Source organism: Notolabrus celidotus, chromosome 20, assembly GCF_009762535.1.
Source record: "Notolabrus celidotus isolate fNotCel1 chromosome 20, fNotCel1.pri, whole genome shotgun sequence".
Lineage (NCBI taxonomy): Eukaryota > Metazoa > Chordata > Actinopteri > Labriformes > Labridae > Notolabrus > Notolabrus celidotus.
In genome coordinates this window covers 23986543-23998656 of record NC_048291.1, presented here as the reverse complement: position 1 = coordinate 23998656, position 12114 = coordinate 23986543, and the positions used below count along the sequence as shown (strand labels likewise).

At 42.4% G+C, this 12114-nt stretch overlaps 1 protein-coding gene across 2 annotated transcripts in view; it reads right to left on the bottom strand.

The window, feature by feature from the left end:
- Nucleotides 1-241: 241 nt before the first annotated feature.
- Nucleotides 242-12114, bottom strand: part of LOC117831874 (gap junction gamma-1 protein) — a 43265-nt gene continuing 31392 nt past the window's right edge. Inside the window, exons 2-3 of one of the 2 annotated variants that reach the window (XM_034710765.1) lie at nucleotides 7177-7238; nucleotides 242-3244 (exon numbers count right to left, since the gene is read on the bottom strand). In XM_034710765.1, the coding sequence (XP_034566656.1) occupies nucleotides 1730-3190 (1461 nt within the window). In that variant the 5' untranslated portion in view covers nucleotides 3191-3244; nucleotides 7177-7238 and the 3' untranslated portion in view covers nucleotides 242-1729. The remainder of the gene's footprint in view (nucleotides 3245-7176; nucleotides 7239-12114) is intronic. The other variant, XM_034710766.1, reaches the window with a different exon arrangement.

The window sequence follows — 12114 nt, the reverse complement described above, 5'->3', positions numbered from 1 at the left end:
ACATACATTAAATACTGATACTGTCACATACAAGTTTGGCTTTTTTTTTCATTTAAGTCACAGAGCCGAGATTATATAAAAATATACTATATCATATTTCACATTTTTTACAATTGGAAGGCAATTTAAAACACAATGACCATAAATATCCACACAGCTATGTCAATTTTCAAAAGAAATGGTTTTCTTTTTCCTTATTTTACAAAAAAATGCTCTTAAAAAATGAATCTTTTCATATAAAACACTGGCTTTAACATAAAAATGTACTCAACTTTGTGAGTTTGTTGTTTTAAAACCGATTCAAAAAAGCAACACACACAATTTAATACAAAAAAATGAGTGGCTTTTACAAAAGGGTTGGTCTCTTGTAGGCATTTTGTTTCCAAAACTGGAGTAGCATGGCCACAGTATTCCAAAGCTACAAACAAGCAGGCTTCATGGCAGCCTTGCGTAAAATCTTGGCACTGACACTTGCATCATACAAACAGTGTTTGGTCTCAATTTATTGTAGAAATGGCTTTAAACCTTTCCTTTTATGACGGAGTGATATTGCAGCCTTGTGCATTTAACACTGAAGGTATAGTGCTGGAAAGACTCAACTCACACAAGGCCTGTCGATTGATAAGGAACACTAGAGCTGGAAGCAGGTGGCAGCCAGTACCTACTCCGAATGAAGGAAGCCCCGTTTGAGATACCACCAGGGGGCAGTCAACTACAAGGAAGGTGGGACACGGGCGGAGAGCTGAGCCGCCTTGGTCAACAGCCATAAAGAGCCAGAGAGAAAAACTGAGAGGTTAAAAAGTAAGGTAAGAAAACTTGATTTGCTTTTACAACTTGTAAGAAAAAATCTCAGGAAACTTCAGATGTAGACTGGATAAGAAGCCCCCTGCAGTTCGTATTGATTTCTGAGTAGAAGCTTTTGTAGCATACTTATAAAAACACAGAGAACACGTACAAACACACTGGCAAATGCAAAATTCTGAGTGACAGAACACTGTGACCGACACTGAAGAGGAAACAGAATGTGACAGGACAGCCTTCAGGAAGCTGACATTATCCCTTCATTATGACGTCAAGGCTTCAGGCGCTGCCACTGATCTATCTTTCATTTTATTGCATTTATGATGTTATGACTCCTGTCTTGAGTGTTACTACAGTACAAGGTTGTATCTTTAGCTTGACGCACTGCATAGGGCATAGTGATAGCATGGCATCCCTTTGCGTTTGTATTACGATGATAGTGTACTTTGAAGTCCCAAGAACTGGGATGCCAATGTATTAACGGAGACAGAGTCTTTGCAAAGGAGCGCCCAGAAAATTAACTAAGCCAAATCTGGGCTAAATCTGATTTGCAACAGAACTCATTATCATTCATTCTTTTTCCAAATGTCAAACCCCAAAGACAGGATCAACACGGAGACAACAGAGGTCATGAATCTGCTCTAGGACTCGAGGAGAACGAGACATGTAAACGGACAGACTGTCGCCTATTACAGTTTGTGTTGGTGTGATCTTTCAAGTTGACAGTGATAGCCCAGACGACACAAATTGTCAGCTGCGACATCATGTTTTGTTTTTTTACACAACTTAATACACGAACACACATCTTCTCCAGCTTGCAGGATTCTCTAAGGCACTGTGGTGTTTAAATATCCAAGGAAGATTGCAACAACTCGTCATCCAATCACTTGTATCTACATGGTTTTAAGACATGTCACTGTTTCTGGGTTTAAATCCATACAGAGGGCTTTCCCTCTCCCGATTTGCTGCTGCTGCTGTTGCTGCTGCTGCCTCCTCCACTGCTGCCTCCTTTCCCATGTTTGAATCTATGCTTGCGCTCTTTCTGAGGCTGAGGCTGCGGCTGAGGCTGGGCCTGGATGATGTTACTTTGGGGCTTGTCATCTTGGTTGTCCCCGAGCTGCTCCTCTGCCCGGTGCTGCTGACTGTAGGCCTGAATCGCCGCCTCCAGCTGCTCATGAGCTTGCTGGATCATGTCTTTGTTCAAAGCTACACGGGCCTCCCCTCCAGTGGGAAAGTTATCCTCATTACTACCAAACTGTTGCTGTTCCTCTTGGGCAATGTTAGCCCGGTTCTGCTTGCATGCCATCTTAGCATTGCTAAGGTCCGTGTAGGGCATCTGCTCTGGCTTTACCACAATATTGTAGCCAGGTGGAGCTGATGGGGTGTTCCACGAGAAGGGGTAGCCCACATAATCAGCAGCTCCATCTCCAGCACCCCCTCCTTCAGAACCGGCCTCTGGTCCTGTTCCCCCCACTGAGCCCTCAACACCCCCATTGGTGCCCAACAAGCCCAGCTGGTACTCATCCTCCGGAGGTGGGCAGCGCCGTCGGCGGAGAATGTCACAGATGGATCCAATCCCCAAATGCAGCATCTCCCAAACGTTGAGCGTGAGGCAGAGGATAGTGACACCATACATGATGCGCAGGAAGATGGTCTTCTCCGTAGGCCGCGACACAAAACAGTCGACACTGTGGGGACAAGGTTTCCCGGAGCACACAAACACGGGCTTCACACGGAACCCATACAGCAAATACTGGCCTGCAAGGAACCCTGCTTCTAACACTGTACGAGTCAACAGCTGCAGGACATAGACCCGCATCAGACCCTCATCTTGGATACGCCTGCGGCCATCATGCCGGATTTTGGGTTTGGGTGTGGGTTGCAGGGGATCCCGTGGTCTTTTTGGGGGCTCAATCTCTGGCACCTCGTAGATCATGGGATCATCCTCCTGATCCTCCTCAGTCTCCTCAATACCTCGGTGCTGCCGAGCTCCAAAGCAGATTTTCCTCGGCTTCCTGTGTGTGTAGCCCCCTCCTCCTGGTGTTCTGACTGCAGCAGCACCAGCTCCTCCTTTGGCCTCATCTAATCGTGCAATCTTTTGGACAGCATAGCCCATGTACATGAGAGAAGGCATCGCTACTAAGATAATCTGAAAGACCCAGAAGCGGACGTGAGATAGAGGGGCGAAGGCGTCGTAGCAGACGTTTTCGCAGCCTGGTTGCCCCGAGTTGCAGACAAACTTGCTCTGCTCGTCGTAGTAGATGGACTCTCCCCCGACAGCGGTGAGAACGATGCGGAAGACGATGAGCACGGTGAGCCACAGCTTCCCCACGAAGGTGGAGTGGTTGTGGATCTCCTCCAGCAGCCGCGTGAGGAAGCTCCAGCTCATGGTGTCGCTGGACAGTGGGGCAGACAGTGTCCCTCTCTCACCTGCTCACAGACTCTGCAGAAAGTACAGAAAGAGGAGAAAAAGAGGGAGAAAAAAAGAACACAGCCAACAATTAATCCTCATTTGAAAGTATGATCAAAGCAAGTGGTGAGATTTGTGCAGATTTTTCATGTAAGACTTTCATCCCTTTGGAAAACGTTTTAGTTCCCCGAGTTCGGTGACAAAATGTGAAAAGGGTTGACATGATAATTGCCTTAATTAGAGTAAGTGTTCCTCTCTGAGCTCAGGCAATCAATATTCCCTCGATGTGATCTGTTGCTTCTTGCAGCGCAAATACAAAAAGCTGAATTGGGAGCTGAGTGGCTCAGTGAGGTGGCTGTCAAGTTTGGGCTTTTTATGGAATTAGAAGACCAAACAGGGAGGAAAGAGGATATCGGTATTAAAAAATACCATCAAGCAGCACAGAGAAGAGAGGCGAAATAATCCAAATGGGGAATTTGCTATCATCAAATGCGCACACACACTTTATTTAACAGCCTATCTCTTTCAGAAGAAATAAATCCTCTTAGTGAGCCTTCTTCGGTGAGAAGTGCAGTTTTCAGGATTGTATTAACTTGACTGGTTTGTTCTGGATGGGAGGTAAACGGCATTGTGCTCTGCTGTGCTTGTGTGTGTGTGCGCGTGCATGTGTGCATTTGAGCACAGTTTAGAAGAGGGACACATTGCCAATGTAGGTTAGGTCTTGGCTCCAGGCAGTCCATCAAAACCAGCAGAATCAGCAGGTGGCCATGCACACACCATTGGAGCGGGGAGTCAGACAGCAGACCCACATTATCTCAGGCGATGGAGCTGAACCCAAACACTTCTGTCCCTCAGGGCGGCTTTTGGGGATGAGTATGACACCTCCTCAGAACTTTCTCCCCTTATGAAGCTGCACCAGTGCATGGCTTATTGTGAGCTAGACTGAGAGGAAAATCCAACCATGAATACTGGCTTAGTTTGAGGTTTTAAAGGGCTTCTGGGACAATATTCTTACCAAGCAGGTTGAGAGCTTAGCTGGAGCAAGCTGGGGCTGGAAGAAGACAAAAAATGTGGCTGGAGGAGGCGGTTAGGAGCTCCCAGCACTCTGCTTTGTGTCTCCAGTAGGAGCGGAGAGGGTGGGAATGTTTTGAAGGAGGCTTGCCATAAAACATGTCATATTGATCTCTCTGACCATATAAGGGCACGCCAGAAACACAGGAGGTAGATGTCAGGAATCCCCAGGGTGTGTATGTGTGTGTGTGCATAACGCACATACAGTAAGAGGCCTGAACAGTGTAAACTCCTGCTTTCAGTCTGTGAAGTGAAGTCCTCGTGAGAGTGCTAACTGTGAGCGTCTGTGACCGACATGTATGAGTAAGCAGCAAATGTCCGGAGCGGAGCGAGAGGTTGCCACAAGCAAACACAGTCATAGCTGTGTCCTTTAATGGTCCAGCTCTGTCTGACTTTTCATGCATTACATCAGTTCATTCTTTTTACGTAACGCTAACTGTGCAGGAGGGTTGTCCTTTAAATAATAATAACCAGATTCAGTCACAGACAAACTGCTGACTGCAAAGGTCAAACAGCTTTTGTTTGAATGTAGAAGTGTGCAAATACTCTGATCTTTGTTTTTCTGCTTTATTATCTGGTGTATTTATCCATTCAGTGCATTACTCCCTGCAATGTCAGGGTGATGTATGGAACCTGTGATGCAGTAGATTAAATCCAGTTAAACACACATTTGTCATATGCATTTGTCGATGCGTTCTCGGGAAGACACTGAGCCTTGAATTGCTCCTGAAGGCGTAACTGCACATGAATGGGATTAGTTAGTACTGATGGGTACTTTGTAAAGCAGTGTCTGCTGTTAGTATGTGAAAGAGTGAATTTGACAGGCAGTGTAAAAAATCTGTGAGTGGTCTGAAGGCTAGGAAAGCATTTTATATAAATACAATTTCCATTCCAATCTGTAAAAATGGACCTGCTGCAGGATCAGAGCTGTTATAATTTCCCAGAGCTGCTCAAGTAAAACCAGCCAAATACTTTTCACAGTATTTAGTTCTGATGAAACAGTGACTTTTGTTCATGGTGGCACAGTTTCTTAGAGCCTTTGCATATAACAAGATGAGATCAACTTCATAATTTCTTGATTTTAAGCGTCCTGCATGATTCTGCACCAAGAACTGTCACTCCACTCCTGACCAGGAGAGACGCTCCAGCCAGGACGCACAGCTGCCTCGGCTTCGTACTCCCACAACCTCGGCCACATATAACCTGGCATTCTGCTTTCTCATCCAATTTGTGTCTGTGTGAGCTAGTGGGGCAGTTAGGGGTAGGAAGCTGACTCTGTGCATCAAGTTACTGAGGTGAGTCACCCTCACGAACAGCACGGCACACACACACACACAAAGCGGGCAGGCTCTCTGTTACTGTCTGTTACAAAGGATGAACTATAATTTGGTGGAAGAAATGGCATGAATAAAACCATCAGAAAAGGAAACCAGATTTGGTTCTAATGCAAGAAAGACTCTGTTATTAAATGTAATAATAATTTGATGTAATGCGTCACTGTAACGTGCTTCGAAAGGGAATGAGTTTCAGGATCAATAACTCTATGGCCACCAGCTAAAAAAGGTCAAACTTTGAAATCATGGGTCATCAAACTGTAAGACTCTGATACATTTCATCCTTTGGCATTGCTCATAACTCTGCCACAACAGTGCAAGGTCAAAGGTCAATAAGAAGAGCTCCTGAGGGGTGAGTACTCCTCATCACAACCTCATGCATTGATTCAAACAGAGTCACGATTACAGTTAGTGTCACTGGAGGGATCCCCTCAGTCACCGCCTTCATCCCTCTGGATCCACACGGACTCACAGACCGACTGACAGACGGTCACACGTGTAACAGTCTCAAAAAGCACACAGAGTGGGGCCTCAGTGTCCCTGCAAACAAACCCACCATGAACATGGGAAAGGGGCACTGCATTGGGGTTAGCTGAGGTGCTCCCTATTCACAGTAGTGAGTCATTATTTGGACACGGCGCTCCAGCTGGAGGGGCCTCAGGCTCAGAAGAAACACCAGGGGAACGAGCCCACTGTGGGACGGACCTCAACTCGTGCAGGGGGGCCTCTGCTGATGCACATGAGTTCTGATTGCCTGGCAAGGAGACGTGCTGGATTTGCATGCATCATTGAGGGAAAGGTCTGTGCAGCAACACATTAATGTCCAGGTAAGGGTTTGCATAAAACACAAATTAGCAACTTCAGTGATCTCCCTGTGATTTTATATTACTAACTTAAATCATTTTAAGACATTACAACAACATCTACATCAGCCAGAAAGAAAATATCATGGTGATACTTTTGTTTTTCTTTAATATGAGTTCATAAGTTATGTCAAGTATAAGTTAATAACAATATATACTGTATATTTCTTTTGGTACACAATATGTCAATTTATAATTGTAAATTAACTGAATTTGGCACAACACAAAACAATAGAACAAATTGTACTAATAAGGAAATTAACAAATGTTGATAATCTGTCCAAAGCAAAATATCTGAAATGTATATTTGCACAGTGTTATTCCAATAAATGGTGTTTTTTCAGTTCATGCATTTTAATATTTGACATTTAAGATTAAAAGGTTTTCCTTTTTTAAGATTAAACATTAAAATGCAGGGTGCATTCCCTTTAAATGCTGTTGTTAAAGGTATGTGTGCAATAAATAATAACACTAAAAATAAAAATAACTGAAAAAGATTCTAATTTTAACATAAAGAATCTTAAAAATATAAATGTAAGCAATAAAACAAAGTGTGCTTTTTCATTGTTTAGGTTAACTGAGCAATTTTCAAAGCATTTTAATTATGAACTGTACTGAAATGCAATTGTAATGCAAATTTCATCTGACAATGTTGCCAATTTCAAAATGTGCACAGCAATGCAAAGTATTCACTCACAGCAATACGCTAGCCGCCGTCCTCCTCTGCATCTTAACTGTTCATCTGCATATCAATTATTCCTGCATGCACACACGAAAACACACACACATTCACACAAAGCCACATTAATATTAATGACCACAGGCTGAGGGCAGTTTGGATAATAAACACACTGTAAATACTGAATAAAGCTCTGCTGAATGTATGTGTGGATAATAGATGTATTTGCCTCTGGATGAACTTTAATCAAGCAAAGCGTATAAGCATGTACATTTATAGTCTAATTAAATGTATGAAATTACTATACTTTTAAACTATCATTGTACATAACAACAATGCATGGCTCTTGGGGTCACTGCATGCAACGCAAACAGATTATCTTATACAATACTGAATCTTTTCCTTGTTGTTTCAAACACTAATTTGTTCTGCGTCTCTGCAAACCTCACGAATCACTCAGAGACAAACATTCGTACGGACGCTGCAGCCGCTCTCCATCAGTAAGCTCACAGCACGGATGTTCTCTCCCCCCCTGCAGAGCACAAACGTCAGAACAAACTCAGGGTAAACATCCCTTCAGTCGTCTTCCTCATTATTCAGTTATCAATTAGCCCTGCCTCTGTTTTTTAAGTGATTGCATGTATATTAAAGCAAAGACACCATCAGCACTTTCCCCTGCCTTGATTTATTGAGTTACGATCCTGCTGATCTGTTGCCTCATTTTCATTTTACTCTTTAATGTGATTTTTCCTGCATCTTTGCTTCAGTACAGCACTGCTTTATGGGATGCTTTTGCAACCTTAACGACCTGAACAATTTCTTTGCTGTCCCTCATGGATAAAAAAGATTGTCCCTGGTATCATCATGGCACAAAGCATCACCACACATGACCAATATATTGTTTATTGAGCCTTTTAGAAGTCAGGGATCATAAGCAGGCAATAACAGCACAGCATTATTATCTTTCAAGGGAGCGCTTTAAGTAATAAGCTGTGAATTATTTTCAAAGTCGGTGTGCTAAATGTGCCAGGGTTTATCTCTCCAACAAGTGATTTTTTTCACACTAATGTCTTATGAAAGAAAACCAGGATGCCAGTGTCCAGATGATGAGAACATCACACTTTTGTCTGTTTACCATGGTCAGGTACTTTATCATAATGTCAACTTTTTTGCCTCATTTTGCTTCAGCTATATTTGAGGTAATATCTCAAGCAATGTCATTATCATTGTACAGGGCCAGGCTTAAATAATATCAAAACGACTAAGCTTTAAGCCGTCCTCCATGCTGACAATGACGAGAGAGCAGATTTAATATGCTGTCTTTGTCAGGCTCAATCAAATCCAAAAACAAAGCCCTTCATTGAAAAATAAGGGATGTGGCTAATAATTAACTGGGATGAGACGAAATTCTGGTACAATGAGGTCTTTTGTTTTGTAGGGAAACAGGAAGTCAACAGCTGCCAAATGAGGGACACATGAATGACTTTGGTGTCTATAATAATGTCTCATTTAATTTAATTTTACAATGGGGTCAGAAGTAGAAACACAAACGCTTCCTTTGAATCAAAAAAAGCATCCGAGATCTGAAAGAGGAGCTCTGAGTGTGCTCTGTTTGGGTCACTGTTCCTGCGACTGTCCTCACTTGAGGGTCATTTCTCTCATACGTTACTGATCCGAGACTCCACCTCGTCCTGCTCACAGATCAAACTAATCTGCTCCCACAGCGACCGGCCAGACATCTGTCCACGATCAACCCCTGGATTGTCATATGTGGGTTAAATTCTGTCTGCTTTGATGCCGACAGACCTCACGTTAAGCGTCTGAAATTATGTCACAAAAGGTTTCAGGCAGCTGTCTGTGAATGCCTAATATGAGTAGAGATAACGGCTATAACTGCGCTGTGTGGAAAACCGTCAGTGGGTAAAGGCTTGACTTAAAATACACAGGGGGTTTCTCATACTGCGACTTCCCCTCTCTTTCTCTGAAGGCGTGGGATAAGCTCCTTTGTTAGGCAGCCAGAAATATTCAAATTAAAAAAACAACATAGCTAAAAATGGACTCCTTATCAACTCTTTCTGGTTGTCTATTTTTTGTCCTCAGAAGTAACTTTGTTTAAAGAAAGTCCAAAAAGGGATGCAGAACACGCACACTAAAGGTGACTCTGCATTAAGTTAATGGACGCAGAAGTTAATCAGAGCTGTTGATCGCATCCATTTCATGCAGTAATGTCTACCAGATTGTAGGATGTGTGTAGTCACAGACACACACACACACACACACACACAAGAGCACAGATGAGAAACTTCTTTGCAGAGTGATGAATGCATGCGGCCATGAAATACAAACAAACTACAAATTACAAACTCTGCAGCCCCAGTTTGGGCCCCTGGCTTCTTAATCTTGAAGCAGACATAAAAGAACACAAATCAGAAAATCAAACTAGTTGGGGATAAAAATAGAAACTGCTGATTTTTTTTGTTACATGGTCAAACTTGAACTCCAGCCTGGGAGAGAATCTAGAAATGAGGAAGTCTTTGGCGACATGGATGAGTAAGCTCTTCTTCTTCGTTTTGAAAGGGGGGAGCAGGGATGTGAAGGGAAATCTTCCCTCCCTGTGTTCGTGGGAAACTAAATATTCCCTCATTAACGCTGTCCGAAGGGAAGAAAGGCAACGGTAAACTGGTTCCATATGTTATAGGATGAATCTTTGCGGCAGGCGCAGCAGCCTCTGTGTGGGCATCTGTGCCTTTTAATCTGAGAGAAATAAATGTAGAATTATCTTATGAGTGTAACTGGAGCTCCAAAAGAGCAAATTTAGGAAGACACTACACCGTCACATCACTATTAAAAAATCTGCCCTTTTGCCTCCATGGCAAACCTCATCAGTCTTTAAACTGAGGATCTTTGCATTTGTCGTCACTGCAAGTTAACAGCATATGGCAAAAATACACAAAAACAAGCACATATGGTCAACGAATAAGCAGCAAAGCAAAATGATAAAGCAGCATACTCACTCTACTCCTTCTCTCCCAGATGCCAGGTACTGTGTCCTTTGTCCCTCAACCTGAGGCCCCACATCTCTGTCTCTGTCTCCCGGCTCACTTAGCCTCCTTCACAAACCCCTTAACCTCCTCTGACATAATACGGCCCTGACCTGACATCAGAAACAACGGCATCCCAACAAACAAGAAACTCCAAAATAAAAAAACCCACGTCTCGGCTGCAGCCCTCTCATGAAGAGCCTCAGTGTGTGTGCTTAACCAAGTGTGAGCGCTTCCTGAAAGAGAGAGGAATGAGGGAGGCAGAGCATCTTGCCTCTTTCCCTGTGGTACTCACAATGGTCCTCACTTACCCCCTTATCCCCTTCAAACTGGGTCATGGTTGGGGGTGGGGGTTGGATGTGTGGTTATGATGGGGATGAGGAGGAGGTGGTGGTGGTGGTTTAATACCCCCTCTGAGGGCAGAAGGGAGGGGAAGTCTGGGACTGGCTGACAGTGATAGGATGGGTGGAGAAGTGCGATACGACTGGGCCTTCAGGTGAGAGTGAGGGTGGCAATTTAACTTCTGTTACATTAATCTTTTTACAGCATAACTTCAAAGTTTTCTCTGGCTCTGGTTGGTTCTTAAAAAAGAGAAAGACAATGATCTAAATATACGTTTGTGTTTATGCTGATGGAATACGCCATTGTCTGATGTGTTTGTAGAGCAAGATTTTAATGGAAATAAACTACTGATAAGGAGACAACCGTCTGTCTTCATAAAACAGAGCAGAGTTTTTCTACTAGTGCAAACAAAGGCAGGTCTCTCCAAAGTGTTTACCATTTGTAACCCTTTACAAATAAATCAAAGGCTCATTGCAAAGGTTAGTGGATACAAAAGCAGTGCAATTTTGTTGTGAATGAGGGCCTCACTTTGTAGGTATGAACAATTCTCATTCTCAGACAGAGAGTTTGATACAAAGGCCTGCCTCTAATACAAGCCTGCTTCATATAGAGGCCTCATTCCTTCTGCAGTAAAAGCAAATAAAGGTCCTGTTTATATTTCAGGATTTACTGTCTTTGTTTTTTAAATTTTAATTGAATATTTGAATGTTAAAAAATCATGACCTACCCTGAAAATGTCATGTCCCCCAGAGGATGTACTGTATGACATTTAGAGGCTTTTAAACGATGTATCTCACATTCACCCTTCCCACCCAATGCATAAGATACACACTTTAAAATTATGAACAATATTTATCCTTCAAAAGAATTACTCTGTGCACGCTTTAAATTGGAAGACAATTTATGCCCCCTTTGTGAAAAAGAAGTTGAGTCGACGGACCATGTTTTTTTCTCATGCCAAATTGTGAAAACTTTCTGAAATGATACCCATAAATGGTTAAAAATTTAAAATAAATCCATTTCAAATGCCCTTTCAATAAACAACATAACTTTCAGTTTGATATTAAAAAATAAAAGTGATGAAATCTGCTGTAATATAATCCTGTGCCTCTCAAAATTCTCCATTCATAAAAACAGAACTTTGAAATCCCCCCCCAAATTTGTTGTTTTTCTAAATGAATTCCAATTATACCTAAAATCATTGAAAATAATGAAACGACCAAAAGCACTTAAAGTATATGATTCCCTAAAAGAACTCCCCACTGAACTGTAAAATGATTCCCTCTCCTTACTGAACTTATTCTATTATTTATTTTCTGTATGTATAACTTTATCATTTACCTTAAATTCACAACTCAAGATGTATTGTTTCTATGTCCTTAATGATTGTTTATGTATGATGCTCTTTCTGAAATACCCAATGTTTCTTATGCACATCTGAAATAAAGTAAAAATAAAAAATACATTTCTTTTGAGGCTTTTAAACTAGTCCAAATTCAATACAACCAAGATTATAATATGTGCAATGGTTCCATAAAAAATATGATCTAAACATCTGAGCTGTACGTTGTGT